General features: G+C 43.0%; 1 protein-coding gene across 2 annotated transcripts in view; it reads right to left on the reverse strand.

Moving 5' to 3' along the window:
- Positions 1–3,268: 3,268 nt before the first annotated feature.
- yipf3 (Yip1 domain family, member 3) overlaps positions 3,269–17,253 on the reverse strand; it is a 31,442-nt gene continuing 17,457 nt past the window's right edge. For both annotated transcript variants that reach the window (XM_083774690.1, XM_083774689.1), the window contains exons 7-10: positions 9,493–9,624; positions 8,409–8,522; positions 7,588–7,711; positions 3,269–4,735 (exon numbers count right to left, since the gene is read on the reverse strand). In XM_083774690.1, the coding sequence (XP_083630816.1) occupies positions 4,599–4,735; positions 7,588–7,711; positions 8,409–8,522; positions 9,493–9,624 (507 nt within the window). In that variant the 3' untranslated portion in view covers positions 3,269–4,598. The remainder of the gene's footprint in view (positions 4,736–7,587; positions 7,712–8,408; positions 8,523–9,492; positions 9,625–17,253) is intronic.

Genomic DNA, 17,253 nt, shown 5'->3' on the forward strand with positions numbered 1-17,253 from the left:
CCATTAGGAGAGATAACAGGCTGTATTGATGTTGGTACCATTAGGAGAGACAACAGGCTGTATTGATGTTGGTACCATTAGGAGAGATAACAGGCTGTATTGATGTTGGTACCATTAGGAGAGATAACAGGCTGTATTGATGTTGGTACCATTAGGAGAGATAACAGGCTGTATTGATGTTGGTACCATTAGGAGAGACAACAGGCTGTATTGATGTTGGTACCATTAGGAGAGATAACAGGCTGTATTGATGTTGGTACCATTAGGAGAGATAACAGGCTGTATTGATGTTGGTACCATTAGGAGAGATAACAGGCTGTATTGATGTTGGTACCATTAGGAGAGATAACAGGCTGTATTGATGTTGGTACCATTAGGAGAGACAACAGGTTGTATTGATGTTGGTACCATTAGGAGAGACAACAGGCTGTATTGATGTTGGTACCATTAGGAGAGATAACAGGTTGTATTGATGTTGGTACCATTAGGAGAGATAACAGGCTGTATTGATGTTGGTACCATTAGGAGAGATAACAGGCTGTATTGATGTTGGTACCATTAGGAGAGATAACAGGTTGTATTGATGTTGGTACCATTAGGAGAGACAACAGGCTGTATTGATGTTGGTACCATTAGGAGAGATAACAGGCTGTATTGATGTTGGTACCATTAGGAGAGACAACAGGTTGTATTGATGTTGGTACCATTAGGAGAGACAACAGGTTGTATTGATGTTGGTACCATTAGGAGAGACAACAGGTTGTATTGATGTTGGTACCATTAGGAGAGATAACAGGTTGTATTGATGTTGGTACCATTAGGAGAGACAACAGGTTGTATTGATGTTGGTACCATTAGGAGAGACAACAGGTTGTATTGATGTTGGTACCATTAGGAGAGACAACAGGTTGTATTGATGTTGGTACCATTAGGAGAGATAACAGGCTGTATTGATGTTGGTACCATTAGGAGAGATAACAGGTTGTATTGATGTTGGTACCATTAGGAGAGACAACAGGTTGTATTGATGTTGGTACCATTAGGAGAGACAACAGGTTGTATTGATGTTGGTACCATTAGGAGAGATAACAGGCTGTATTGATGTTGGTACCATTAGGAGAGACAACAGGTTGTATTGATGTTGGTACCATTAGGAGAGACAACAGGCTGTATTGATGTTGGTACCATTAGGAGAGATAACAGGCTGTATTGATGTCGGTACCATTAGGAGAGACAACAGGCTGTATTGATGTAGACTTCTTGTAAATTAAGCAGATGTTTAACACTTTAGCTCTTGAGTGTAAAATAACCAAATGGACCCTTAGATATAATTACCTTAAACTCTCCATCATTTAGCTGGGGACCACCTGGAGCCACCTCAAGGACCACTGGAGGCTCTGGGGCAGGTTATACTCTTTTATAGGCAGAGTGAATTAGAATCTACAATACTTACTAGATTATATTATTAATATCATCATTTGTATCATTATTATTTACTGTTTAATTTGCCTTGACAAAACATCAAACCCCTATAGATCGCCATATATGGAGCTGACCTGTTCTGACATTCCATATGTTGATCTGACCTCATTAAACCCTATAGACCTCCATATATGGAGCTCAGTAATTAGCCTCAGAGATGCAGTGGAAGGATCATAATGTTTAATAATTATAATTAATGTATCATAATGATGGAAAGACAAATTGATTTGGAGTGACTTTGGTTTGAGAACCCGAGCTACGGGAATCAAACCTGTGGCGTTTTGGTTACAACTTACACCAGTAAGTGTTATGCACACCAGGGGGCGGCGGTGGCTCAGGGGTAGAGTGCCTGGATGGTAACCGTAAGGTTGCCAGTTCAAACCCGGGCTCCCCCAGAGTTACTGTCGAAGTGTCCTTGAGCAAGACACTGAACCCCAAATTGCTCCCGATGTGCTGGTTGGTGCCTTGCATGGTTTCCACTGCCATCGGTGTATGAATGGGTGAATGTAATGCACAATCTCTGTAAAGCGCCTTGGATAAAGGCGCTATATAAATGCACCATTTACCATTTACCAGTATATACAGTTTAAACCGAGCGCGGTTTTATTTCATAACGCTCACACAGACACCACTGTAATGGTCCATGACGTTTATTCTCTGCTTTCTGAACAGCAATAACTCTATAAATACACATGAATGAACAGAAACAACAAATAACTAATACATGTACAAACATCCCCTCCTGGTTTAATACCAACAACTTAAAAAAAAGAAAGAATTGGATTTCACCCCCACCTTTTAAACACCCGGGATAGACTTGACTGAAAACTATTGGTTCTCAAAGAGCGTGTGTGTGTGTGTGTGTGTGTGTGTGTGTGTGTGTGCGTGCGTGTGTGTGTGTGTGTGTGTGTGTCCCTGGGCACACTGTAGCGCACAGCCGCGGACAGAAGAAGCTGTCTTTAACGTAATTTCCTAGTTTTTAGACAGCTGGTGGATGGAAAAGAAGCTCCGCCTCCGCGGAGGAGAGCGTTTCCGGGAATCTGTCCGTCGCGTCAGTCAGCCAGCTTCTTTTCCATCCACCAGCTGTCTTAAAAACTCGGAAATGACGTAAAAGACCGCTTCTTCTGTCCGCTAAGGTGTGCCCAGGGGGGTTGTGTGTGTGTGTGTGTGTGTGTGTGTGTGCAACCTCAAAGGGCTTCACTTTCTTTGTACGGCGCTGCGATCTTGTAGATCTTGTTAGATTTGCGAAAATCTCTGAAAATATACAGCACATTATATATTTAAATATACAGGATATTATATATTTAAATATACAGTACATTATATATTTTAAATCTCAAATCTTTGGGCCCAACATTTTATTCTGGGAGGGTCTCCAGTGATGTGTATCAATTTGGGGGTCCTTGACTAGTGAAAGGTTAAGATCCTGTGGTCTGCAGTGACACCTACTGGTTGACAAGTGGTACTGCATGAAGCTGAAAACCATGGTCTGTCTGTCGTCAGCTCAGCGGGAGACATTTCAGCACTCGAGGGGTCGAGGGTTTAGGACATGAATAGTATGGATGCGTGGAGCTTTAACCCATTCTGACCTGAGATCAGATTCATACGAGGTTTCCACTGGACACACACTGGTCTGATTAACCCGTTCTGACCCGAGATCAGATTCTAAAAATGTCAGTCGCTCTTCGATTTTTCAAAAATAGCAGACCTACAAGCTCGTAGCGCGCCACTCGGTGGCGCGCTATGAGCTTGTAGGTCTGCTATTTTTCAATAGCTAAAGCATAACATGATGCTAACACCTAAAATGGGTTCCCGTTCAGAATGGGTTAATTGTGTTGTTTTATTAATTCCATTAATTTTTAGATCATTTTGAAATTTGTCTTTAGCTTCTTATTTGTAAACCTATGTAATCACACATCTTTTGTTTTAATTTTCCTGATCTTCTGATGTATTGTGATGTTACTCTATGTGATTGTATTCCTCGACGACTCTGAAAATGAGTTTGATTACTCTGTAATTTAGAGAATAAATAAAAACTTGAATGAATGAATTAATTAATGAATGAAAATCAATTGATATCGTTGATATCCTTCTTGTTGTAAAACACCTGAATTGGTTATCGGCCTTGGAACGTCCATATATATCCATTTACCATTCAGAACAAGTGCTTCTTAACCCATTCTGACCCGAGATCAGATTCATACGAGGTTTCCGCCGGACACACACTGGTCTGATCAACCCATTCTGACCTGAGATCAGATTCATACGAGGTTTCCACATGGACACACACTGGTCTGATCAACCCATTCTGACCTGAGATCAGATTCATACGAGGTTTCCACATGGACACACACTGGTCTGATCAACCCATTCTGACCTGAGATCAGATTCTAAAAATGTCAGTCGCTCTTCAATTTTTCAAAAATAGCAGACCTACAAGCTCGTATCGCGCCACTCGGTGGCGCGCTATGAGCTTGTAGATCTGCTATTTTTAAATAGCTAAAGCATAACATAATGCTGACACCAAAATGGGTGCCCGTTCAGAATGGGTTAAAGAGGGTTTCCAGTAACTGATTCTAAATCAGACAGTTTTCTGAAAAACCCTCATGTTTCTGTGTCAGTGGTTCTGGAAGGGTTAAACCCTCATGTTTCTGTGTCAGTGGTTCTGAAAGGGTTAAACCCTCATGTTTCTGTGTCAGTGGTTCTCCACCTTTTTCACATCAAGGACCCCCAAACATATAATTATGTAATTGGCCGCGGACCCCCCATCTGACCCCCCATCTGAAAATATGATGTTCCCGAAGCAAAGATTTTTCACTCTGAAAGAATATTACATTCAAAGATTTGCGCCACATTTTCAAGATTTTTCTTTCAAAAATAGCAGACCTACAAGCTCGTAACGTGGCACTCGGTGCCGCGCTACGAGCTTGTAGATCTGCTATTTTTCAATAGCTAAACCATAACATAATGCTTTAAAACACCAAAAGGGGTTCCCGCCCAAAATGGATTAAACGTCTGATCTCCAACAGAAGTTGACGAGAGTGTCATTATAGCCGTAACACCTTCACCAGGAAAACACAAACGCATGATGATGATGATGTCACTTCCTGTCACGCTCAGAGGGACAGGGCGACGCCCAGCGTCCTGACGGTGGCGTTGACGGCGGCGTTGACGACGGCCTGGAGTTCAGGCACGTCTCTGGCCACCCGCTGGAAGGGAGGCACGTTGGGTCCTTCCAGAGTGTCCAGCAGGCCTGAGGAACACAGAACACAACCCTTAAGTTAACACCATATATGGACGTCACAGGAGTCCCTCAGGGCTCTGTACTGCTTCTATAGCCAGGGCTGCACACAACTCTTTTGGTCTAGTACTCAGAGGAGCACCTGGAGGAGTTACTTGGTCTAGTACTCAGAGGAGTTAGTTGGTCTAGTACTCAGAGGAGCACCTGGAGGAGTTAGTTGGTCTAGTATCAGAGGAGTTAGTTGGTCTAGTACTCAGAGGAGCACCTGGAGGAGTTAGTTGGTCTAGTACTCAGAGGAGCACCTGGAGGAGTTAGTTGGTCTAGTACTCAGAGGAGCACCTAGAGGAGTTAGTTGGTCTAGTACTCAGAGGAGCACCTGGAGGAGTTTATTGGTCTAGTATCAGAGGAGTTAGTTGGTCTAGTACTCAGAGGAGCACCTGGAGGAGTTTATTGGTCTAGTATCAGAGGAGTTAGTTGGTCTAGTACTCAGAGGAGCACCTGGAGGAGTTACTTGGTCTAGTATCAGAGGAGTTAGTTGGTCTAGTACTCAGAGGAGCACCTGGAGGAGTTTCTTGGTGCTCCTAAAATGCGGCGACCCGTCTCGCCAGATGGATAAAAGAGGGATGAATAACTTATAGCAAAACGATATTTATTGGATGAGTGGGGAGTCAATGGAGGGTATTGCAACTCTAGATTTAGCCCTAGAATGGCTCTTGTTGTAGATTCATCCCATTATTAAAAAAAATCTAAATTTACTAAAATCTAGGTCCATGTGTGGTCCAGCCCTATGGAATGCATATTCTAATAAAAACAACTTAATACTTCCTAAGGATAATATGAGCATCAAAGCAATATTTAGATTTTTTTTATTATTTTGTATTTAAATAACCGATCTACTAGCTCACAACGTGTTGCTCACACACGTTGTGAGCTTGCAGATCAGCTATTTTTTTAACATGCGACACATCGTACGGCGAAGCATACATCAGGGTTCACTTTTGTTTTTAGCTGAGGCGACGTAGTCAGACAGTCAGACACACAAAAATAAACAGTGTACACTACCCGACTTTACGATAATAAGGGACAGTATGTCGAGACACGGTGTTCCTGTTGGGCAGCAGCAGTGCCAGTCCGCAATGCTTTAAACTCTTCCCACTCCACTATGTCGGAACTAAAACCTTAGTACCCGTAAAAAGTCGGTGGCCGGTGCCTAGGCTGTGAGAGACGCTAATATGGTTCCTGCCTCGGATTCGGGTTTTGAGACGGCATCGCACACGAGCAACCATGCTGCTCCAGCACCCGGAAAACAAACACAAGCACAGCGGCAAATGGGAAGAGTGCAAAGCATCCAAAGCATGCCCTTTTACACCGGGGACTACAGTAGTTTGCTATCTGAAACGGAGAAGACGGAACTATTTGTGTCAGGTTTTCTCACCTCCTCCCAGCAGAAAGCAGCATGGAATCCTCCCCCTTTTGAGTAAGGACGCGCTGTGATTGGCCACAATGGCCAGTGCACTTGTGCAATACGTGCTGTGATTGGCCAGTAGCCACTTTGAGTGGCAGTCGGTGGGAAATGCTCTCGCCACAGAATGTACTAATATTCTGGCCATAATAATCATTCTAGGCGGCCCCGGCTGTTGGTACGCAGAAGCGCTTCCCGGCGCTTGATTGACAGCGCATGCTGAATTTTGACGACGCATGCGCCGTGGCGCACCGCTTATGTGCAGCCCTGTATATATGGTTTACAGGGTGTCAGGGTATAATCAGTACCTTCTACTATCTTATGGTAGGTATCAGGGTATAATCAGTACCTTATGGTAGGTATCAGGGTTAAATCAGTACCTTATGGTAGGTATCAGGGTTAAATCAGTACCTTATGGTAGGTATCAGGGTTAAATCAGTACCTTATGGTAGGTATCAGGGTTAAATCAGTACCTTATGGTAGGTATCAGGGTTAAATCAGTACCTTATGGTAGGTATCAGGGTTAAATCAGTACCTTATGGTAGGTATCAGGGTTAAATCAGTACCTTATGGTAGGTATCAGGGTTAAATCAGTACCTTATGGTAGGTATCAGGGTTAAATCAGTACCTTATGGTAGGTATCAGGGTTAAATCATTACCTTATGGTAGGTATCAGGGTTAAATCAGTACCTTATGGTAGGTATCAGGGTTAAATCAGTACCTTATGGTAGGTATCAGGGTTAAATCAGTACCTTATGGTAGGTATCAGGGTTAAATCAGTACCTTATGGTAGGTATCAGGGTTAAATCAGTACCTTATGGTAGGTATCAGGGTTAAATCAGTACCTTATGGTAGGTATCAGGGTTAAATCAGTACCTTATGGTAGGTATCAGGGTTAAATCAGTACCTTATGGTAGGTATCAGGGTTAAATCAGTACCTTATGGTAGGTATCAGGGTTAAATCAGTACCTTATGGTAGGTATCAGGGTTAAATCAGTACCTTATGGTAGGTATCAGGGTTAAATCAGTATCTTGTGGTAGGTATCAGGGTTAAATCAGTACCTTATGGTAGGTATCAGGGTTAAATCAGTATCTTGTGGTAGGTATCAGGGTTAAATCAGTACCTTCCACTATCTTGTGATAAGCGAAGTGAAGGTACAACAGGGTTAAATCAGTACCTTCCACTATCTTGTGATAAGCGAAGTGAAGGTACAACAGGGTTAAATCAGTACCTTCCACTATCTTGTGGTAGGCGAAGTGAAGGTACAACAGGGTTAAATCAGTACCTTGTGGTAGGTATCAGGGTTAAATCAGTACCTTGTGGTAGGTATCAGGGTTAAATCAGTACCTTCCACTATCTTGTGATAGGCGAAGTGAAGGTACAACAGGGTTAAATCAGTACCTTCTACTATCTTGTGGTAGGCGAAGTGAAGGTACAACAGGAACATCATGTGCAGAGCAGCCAGAGAGCCACAGATGACCAGCCGGGGCGTCTGGCCCACGGTACGAGACAGCATCACCGCCACCTGCAGGCCGGGAGAGGAAACGTTTAACCCATTCTGACCTGAGATCAGATTCTAAACATGTCTTCTACTTCCTGACAGTTTTCTGAAAAAGCCGTGTTTCTATGGCAGTCGTTCTTCGATTTTTCAAGAAATAGCAGACCTACAAGCTTGTAGCGCGGCACTCGGTGGCGCGCTATGAGCTTGTAGATCTCCCACCAGCAGCCACAGTAAGTAGAAGCAGTGCAGTGTGGGTAGTGTAGTTCTCTTACCATGCAGCCACAGTAAGTAGAACAGATAGTGGAAGCAGTGCAGTGTGGGTAGTGTAGTTCTCTTACCATGCACAGCGTGGACAGGCCTCCCACCAGCAGCCACAGTAAGTAGAACAGAGAGTGGAAGCAGTGCAGTGTGGGTAGTGTAGTTCTCTTTACCATGCAGCCACAGTAAGTAGAACAGAGAGTGAAAGCAGTGCAGTGTGGGTAGTGTAGTTCTCTTACCATGCGCAGCGTGGACAGGCCTCCCACCAGGAGCCACAGTAAGTAGAACAGAGAGTGGAAGCAGTGCAGTGTGGGTAGGGTAGTTCTCTTACCATGCAGCCACAGTAAGTAGAACAGAGAGTGGAAGCAGTGCAGTGTGGGTAGGGTAGTTCTCTTACCATGCAGCCACAGTAAGTAGAACAGAGAGTGGAAGCAGTGCAGTGTGGGTAGTGTAGTCCTCTTACCATGCGCAGCGTGGACAGGCCTCCCACCAGCAGCCACAGTAAGTAGAACAGAGAGTGGAAGTGGACGTTGTAGGTGATGAAGAGAACGGCGCAGTGTCCGAACAGACCGTAACCCTGGCAACCGCAACAACAACACAACATCGTATCAGTATCAGGTAGAGCTTTTATTTTGAAACAAAGAAAAATCAGGAAACCAAAAATAGCCATCATTAAGCTTCGTCTAAAAGTATGTATTTCTCTCCAGAAGCATAAATCTGGTAACCGCGACGCAGCAGTATGACGTCAGAAATGAGAAGAAAAGGCTTTTAAGACGGCGCCTAAAACAAGGAAGTGATCGGCGCGCGTTTCTGAAACAGGGCCGGGCCGCGCTGAGGCTGTGGCGTCGCTTAGCAACCGGGCCGCTGCTAAGGAAATACACCGAGTGTAAAAGAAAAGACAAAGTTATCTCGTATTTGGCAGCAAATGTGTTCAGCAAATGTGTTCAGCGCCGGGATTTCTTTCAGAATAGAAGCTCGGGGGCCGGGAAGATATGTCCTCCTCCCCTCCCCTTCCGGACAAAAACCGGGAGACATATCTTTGCTTGCTTACCTCGCTAAGATTACGATTTAAGTCGCTGATGATCGCTCGCTTCATATTGTGAACGAGAGAGGCGCGTTGACGTCAGAAATGAAGAGCTTAGTATATCCATCTGGTCAGAACCACGGAGAGCTCCTTAGATCTCGTTTGATATCAATGAAAATGCGCTAGCAACCCGTCGGTTGGATTAGTTATGACGTTCCCACACACTGTGCGGTCTAAATGTGTCACGCTACAATGCTACATAATAGACTGTAGTAATTAAAGCATGTATAGTGTAGTACATAACACTGACCAGCAGGGGGACATCATAATAAGGTGTAGTACATAGCACTGACCAGCAGGGGGACATCATAATAAGGTGTAGTACATAGCACTGACCAGCAGGGGGACATCATAATAAGGTGTAGTACATAACACTGACCAGCAGGGGGACATCATAATAAGGTGTAGTACATAACACTGACCAGCAGGGACATCATAATAAGGTGTAGTACATAACACTGACCAGCAGGGACATCATCTGCAGCATGGTGATCTGGGAGTTGACCAGGTAGGCCAGGAAGTAGATGAACGAGGACACGCCCAGCCAGTACCCGAAACACGTCCCGATGGCCGTGCCCATCAGGGTGCCCTCTCTCTGTGCACGCACGCACACACACACACACACACACACACACACACACACACATACACACGCACGCGCACGCACACACACACACACACACACACACACACATACACACGCACGCGCACGCACACACACACACACACACACACACACACAAACATTACATTCCCATGGACAATGAATGTACAATCATATGTTATCATCGTACAAAAAGCTGTTTCGTTGCAAGGAGTTGCATTGCTGTGACACCAACGCCCACAGCGCTAAACAGTGTTTTTGTTTTTTTGTTTTCGGCAGCAAATTTAGATTTTAGTCATAGTCATAGTCTCTCGAGTAGTTTTAATTTAGTTTTGGTCACATTTTAGTCACCTGGAATGTTTTAGTGTGTAAGATTTTAGTCGACTAAATCTACAGTTGATTTGGTGCCGTTGATGCCGTCGTAATGACAGATTTTTTCACTTGTTGAAAATAGACGTTGTACAAACACACAACTTGTGAGCTTGTAGATCGACTGTAAAATGACTTGTACTGGATCTCTAGTCTTGTCCACTAGTCCCTTCCTAACATTTTAGTCTAGTTTTTATATGTTGACTAAATTGTCTATGTATATTTAGTCTTAGTTTTAGTCATCATAGCTTAGTTTTCATTTAGTTTCTGTCTGTGAAAAAAGGTAGTCGACGAACATTTTTCGTCTTGGTTTTAGTCGACAAAAACAAGTCCGTGCCCATCGGGGCATAACTCCAACAGCGCTGAGTCGGCTCAAGCGAACTTCACGTTCAAGTTCGTCACGGCAACTCGCTCGCTTTAGCTCGCTCAGCGGTGACTCCCGTGGCTCACGTTTGCTCTGAGACTCTGTCACGCTCTATAAGACTGTTCTTTATCTGAGACTCTGTCACGCTCTATAAGACTGTTCTTTATCTGAGACTCTGTCACGCTCTATAAGACTGTTCTTTATCTGAGACTCTGTCACGCTCTATAAGACTGTTCTTTATCTGAGACTCTGTCACGCTCTATGAGACTGTTCTTTATCTGAGACTCTGTCACGCTCTATGAGACTGTTCTTTATCTGAGACTCTGTCACGCTCTATAAGACTGTTCTTTATCTGAGACTCTGTCACGCTCTATGAGACTGTTCTTTATCTGAGACTCTGTCACGCTCTATAAGACTGTTCTTTATCTGAGACTCTGTCACGCTCTATAAGACTGTTCTTTATCTGAGACTCTGTCACGCTCTATAAGACTGTTCTTTATCTGAGACTCTGTCACGCTCTATAAGACTGTTCTTTATCTGAGACTCTGTCACGCTCTATAAGACTGTTCTTTATCTGAGACTCTGTCACGCTCTATGAGACTGTTCTTTATCTGAGACTCTGTCACGCTCTATAAGACTGTTCTTTATCTGAGACTCTGTCACGCTCTATAAGACTGTTCTTTATCTGAGACTCTGTCACGCTCTATAAGACTGTTCTTTATCTGAGACTCTGTCACGCTCTATGAGACTGTTCTTTATCTGAGACTCTGTCACGCTCTATAAGACTGTTCTTTATCTGAGACTCTGTCACGCTCTATAAGACTGTTCTTTATCTGAGACTCTGTCACGCTCTATAAGACTGTTCTTTATCTGAGACTCTGTCACGCTCTATGAGACTGTTCTTTATCTGAGACTCTGTCACGCTCTATGAGACTGTTCTTTATCTGAGACTCTGTCACGCTCTATGAGACTGTTCTTTATCTGAGACTCTGTCACGCTCTATGAGACTGTTCTTTATCTGAGACTCTGTCACGCTCTATAAGACTGTTCTTTATCTGAGACTCTGTCACGGTCTATAAGACTGTTCTTTATCTGAGACTCTGTCACGCTCTATAAGACTGTTCTTTATCTGAGACTCTGTCACGCTCTATGAGACTGTTCTTTATCTGAGACTCTGTCACGCTCTATGAGACTGTTCTTTATCTGAGACTCTGTCACGCTCTATAAGACTGTTCTTTATCTGAGACTCTGTCACGCTCTATAAGACTGTTCTTTATCTGAGACTCTGTCACGCTCTATAAGACTGTTCTTTATCTGAGACTCTGTCACGCTCTATAAGACTGTTCTTTATCTGAGACTCTGTCACGCTCTATAAGACTGTTCTTTATCTGAGACTCTGTCACGCTCTATGAGACTGTTCTTTATCTGAGACTCTGTCACGCTCTATAAGACTGTTCTTTATCTGAGACTCTGTCACGCTCTATAAGACTGTTCTTTATCTGAGACTCTGTCACGCTCTATAAGACTGTTCTTTATCTGAGACTCTGTCACGGTCTATAAGACTGTTCTTTATCTGAGACTCTGTCACGCTCTATAAGACTGTTCTTTATCTGAGACTCTGTCACGCTCTATGAGACTGTTCTTTATCTGAGACTCTGTCACGCTCTATAAGACTGTTCTTTATCTGAGACTCTGTCACGCTCTATAAGACTGTTCTTTATCTGAGACTCTGTCACGCTCTATGAGACTGTTCTTTATCTGAGACTCTGTCACGCTCTATAAGACTGTTCTTTATCTGAGACTCTGTCACGCTCTATGAGACTGTTCTTTATCTGAGACTCTGTCACGCTCTATGAGACTGTTCTTTATCTGAGACTCTGTCACGCTCTATAAGACTGTTCTTTATCTGAGACTCTGTCACGGTCTATAAGACTGTTCTTTATCTGAGACTCTGTCACGGTCTATAAGACTGTTCTTTATCTGAGACTCTGTCACGCTCTATAAGACTGTTCTTTATCTGAGACTCTGTCACGCTCTATGAGACTGTTCTTTATCTGAGACTCTGTCACGCTCTATAAGACTGTTCTTTATCTGAGACTCTGTCACGGTCTATAAGACTGTTCTTTATCTGAGACTCTGTCACGCTCTATAAGACTGTTCTTTATCTGAGACTCTGTCACGCTCTATAAGACTGTTCTTTATCTGAGACTCTGTCACGCTCTATAAGACTGTTCTTTATCTGAGACTCTGTCACGCTCTATAAGACTGTTCTTTATCTGAGACTCTGTCACGCTCTATGAGACTGTTCTTTATCTGAGACTCTGTCACGCTCTATGAGACTGTTCTTTATCTGAGACTCTGTCACGCTCTATAAGACTGTTCTTTATCTGAGACTCTGTCACGCTCTATAAGACTGTTCTTTATCTGAGACTCTGTCACGCTCTATGAGACTGTTCTTTATCTGAGACTCTGTCACGCTCTATAAGACTGTTCTTTATCTGAGACTCTGTCACGCTCTATAAGACTGTTCTTTATCTGAGACTCTGTCACGCTCTATAAGACTGTTCTTTATCTGAGACTCTGTCACGCTCTATAAGACTGTTCTTTATCTGAGACTCTGTCACGCTCTATAAGACTGTTCTTTATCTGAGACTCTGTCACGCTCTATAAGACTGTTCTTTATCTGAGACTCTGTCACGCTCTATGAGACTGTTCTTTATCTGAGACTCTGTCACGCTCTATAAAACTGTTCTTTATCTGAGACTCTGTCACGCTCTATAAGACTGTTCTTTATCTGAGACTCTGTCACGCTCTATAAGACTGTTCTTTATCTGAGACTCTGTCACGGTCTATGAGACTGTTCTTTATCTGAGACTCTGTCACGCTCTATAAGACTGTTCTTTATCTGAGACTCTGTCACGCTCTATGAGACTGTTCTTTATCTGAGACTCTGTCACGCTCTATAAGACTGTTCTTTATCTGAGACTCTGTCACGCTCTATAAGACTGTTCTTTATCTGAGACTCTGTCACGCTCTATGAGACTGTTCTTTATCTGAGACTCTGTCACGCTCTATAAGACTGTTCTTTATCTGAGACTCTGTCACGCTCTATAAGACTGTTCTTTATCTGAGACTCTGTCACGCTCTATAAGACTGTTCTTTATCTGAGACTCTGTCACGGTCTATAAGACTGTTCTTTATCTGAGACTCTGTCACGCTCTATAAGACTGTTCTTTATCTGAGACTCTGTCACGCTCTATAAGACTGATCTTTATCTGAGACTCTGTCACGCTCTATAAGACTGTTCTTTATCTGAGACTCTGTCACGCTCTATGAGACTGTTCTTTATCTGAGACTCTGTCACGCTCTATAAGACTGTTCTTTATCTGAGACTCTGTCACGCTCTATAAGACTGTTCTTTATCTGAGACTCTGTCACGGCTCTATGAGACTGTTCTTTATCTGAGACTCTGTCACGCTCTATAAGACTGTTCTTTATCTGAGACTCTGTCACGCTCTATAAGACTGTTCTTTATCTGAGACTCTGTCACGCTCTATAAGACTGTTCTTTATCTGAGACTCTGTCACGGTCTATAAGACTGTTCTTTATCTGAGACTCTGTCACGCTCTATAAGACTGTTCTTTATCTGAGACTCTGTCACGCTCTATGAGACTGTTCTTTATCTGAGACTCTGTCACGCTCTATAAGACTGTTCTTTATCTGAGACTCTGTCACGCTCTATAAGACTGTTCTTTATCTGAGACTCTGTCACGCTCTATAAGACTGTTCTTTATCTGAGACTCTGTCACGCTCTATAAGACTGTTCTTTATCTGAGACTCTGTCACGCTCTATAAGACTGTTCTTTATCTGAGACTCTGTCACGGCTCTATAAGACTGTTCTTTATCTGAGACTCTGTCACGCTCTATAAGACTGTTCTTTATCTGAGACTCTGTCACGCTCTATAAGACTGTTCTTTATCTGAGACTCTGTCACGCTCTATAAGACTGTTCTTTATCTGAGACTCTGTCACGCTCTATAAGACTGTTCTTTATCTGAGACTCTGTCACGCTCTATAAGACTGTTCTTTATCTGAGACTCTGTCACGCTCTATAAGACTGTTCTTTATCTGAGACTCTGTCACGCTCTATAAGACTGTTCTTTATCTGAGACTCTGTCACGGCTCTATGAGACTGTTCTTTATCTGAGACTCTGTCACGCTCTATAAGACTGTTCTTTATCTGAGACTCTGTCACGCTCTATAAGACTGTTCTTTATCTGAGACTCTGTCACGCTCTATAAGACTGTTCTTTATCTGAGACTCTGTCACGCTCTATGAGACTGTTCTTTATCTGAGACTCTGTCACGGCTCTATAAGACTGTTCTTTATCTGAGACTCTGTCACGCTCTATAAGACTGTTCTTTATCTGAGACTCTGTCACGCTCTATAAAGACTGTTCTTTATCTGAGACTCTGTCACGCTCTATAAGACTGTTCTTTATCTGAGACTCTGTCACGCTCTATGAGACTGTTCTTTATCTGAGACTCTGTCACGCTCTATAAGACTGTTCTTTATCTGAGACTCTGTCACGCTCTATAAGACTGTTCTTTATCTGAGACTCTGTCACGCTCTATAAGACTGTTCTTTATCTGAGACTCTGTCACGCTCTATAAGACTGTTCTTTATCTGAGACTCTGTCACGCTCTATAAGACTGTTCTTTATCTGAGACTCTGTCACGCTCTATGAGACTGTTCTTTATCTGAGACTCTGTCACGCTCTATAAGACTGTTCTTTATCTGAGACTCTGTCACGCTCTATAAGACTGTTCTTTATCTGAGACTCTGTCACGCTCTATAAGACTGTTCTTTATCTGAGACTCTGTCACGCTCTATAAGACTGTTCTTTATCTGAGACTCTGTCACGCTCTATAAGACTGTTCTTTATCTGAGACTCTGTCACGCTCTATAAGACTGTCTTTATCTGAGACTCTGTCACGCTCTATAAGACTGTTCTTTATCTGAGACTCTGTCACGCTCTATAGAGACTGTTCTTTATCTGAGACTCTGTCACGCTCTATAAGACTGTTCTTTATCTGAGACTCTGTCACGCTCTATGAGACTGTTCTTTATCTGAGACTCTGTCACGCTCTATAAGACTGTTCTTTATCTGAGACTCTGTCACGCTCTATAAGACTGTTCTTTATCTGAGACTCTGTCACGCTCTATAAGACTGTTCTTTATCTGAGACTCTGTCACGCTCTATAAGACTGTTCTTTATCTGAGACTCTGTCACGCTCTATAAGACTGTTCTTTACTGAGACTCTGTCACGCTCTATAAGACTGTTCTTTATCTGAGACTCTGTCACGCTCTATAAGACTGTTCTTTATCTGAGACTCTGTCACGCTCTATGAGACTGTTTCTTTATCTGAGACTCTGTCACGCTCTATAAGACTGTTCTTTATCTGAGACTCTGTCACGCTCTATGAGACTGTTCTTTATCTGAGACTCTGTCACGCTCTATAAGACTGTTCTTTATCTGAGACTCTGTCACGCTCTATAAGACTGTTCTTTATCTGAGACTCTGTCACGCTCTATGAGACTGTTCTTTATCTGAGACTCTGTCACGCTCTATAAGACTGTTCTTTATCTGAGACTCTGTCACGCTCTATAAGACTGTTCTTTATCTGAGACTCTGTCACGCTCTATGAGACTGTTCTTTATCTGAGACTCTGTCACGCTCTATAAGACTGTTCTTTATCTGAGACTCTGTCACGCTCTATAAGACTGTTCTTTATCTGAGACTCTGTCACGCTCTATGAGACTGTTCTTTATCTGAGACTCTGTCACGCTCTATGAGACTGTTCTTTATCTGAGACTCTGTCACGCTCTATGAGACTGTTCTTTATCTGAGACTCTGTCACGCTCTATAAGACTGTTCTTTATCTGAGACTCTGTCACGCTCTATAAGACTGTTCTTTATCTGAGACTCTGTCACGCTCTATAAGACTGTTCTTTATCTGAGACTCTGTCACGCTCTATAAGACTGTTCTTTATCTGAGACTCTGTCACGCTCTATAAGACTGTTCTTTATCTGAGACTCTGTCACGCTCTATGAGACTGTTCTTTATCTGAGACTCTGTCACGCTCTATGAGACTGTTCTTTATCTGAGACTCTGTCACACTCTATGAGACTGTTCTTTATCTGAGACTCTGTCACGCTCTATGAGACTGTTCTTTATCTGAGACTCTGTCACGCTCTATAAGACTGTTCTTTATCTGAGACTCTGTCACGCTCTATAAGACTGTTCTTTATCTGAGACTCTGTCACGCTCTATAAGACTGTTCTTTATCTGAGACTCTGTCACGCTCTATAAGACTGTTCTTTATCTGAGACTCTGTCACGCTCTATAAGACTGTTCTTTATCTGAGACTCTGTCACGCTCTATGAGACTGTTCTTTATCTGAGACTCTGTCACGCTCTATAAGACTGTTCTTTATCTGAGACTCTGTCACGCTCTATAAGACTGTTCTTTATCTGAGACTCTGTCACGCTCTATAAGACTGTTCTTTATCTGAGACTCTGTCACGCTCTATAAGACTGTTCTTTATCTGAGACTCTGTCACGCTCTATAAGACTGTTCTTTATCTGAGACTCTGTCACGCTCTATAAGACTGTTCTTTATCTGAGACTCTGTCACGCTCTATGAGACTGTTCTTTATCTGAGACTCTGTCACGCTCTATGAGACTGTTCTTTATCTGAGACTCTGTCACGCTCTATGAGACTGTTCTTTATCTGAGACTCTGTCACGCTCTATGAGACTGTTCTTTATCTGAGACTCTGTCACGCTCTATAAGACTGTTCTTTATCTGAGACTCTGTCACGCT

The sequence above is a fragment of the Protomyctophum parallelum genome, assembly GCF_964188405.1.
Source record: "Protomyctophum parallelum genome assembly, chromosome: 10".
NCBI lineage: Eukaryota > Metazoa > Chordata > Actinopteri > Myctophiformes > Myctophidae > Protomyctophum > Protomyctophum parallelum.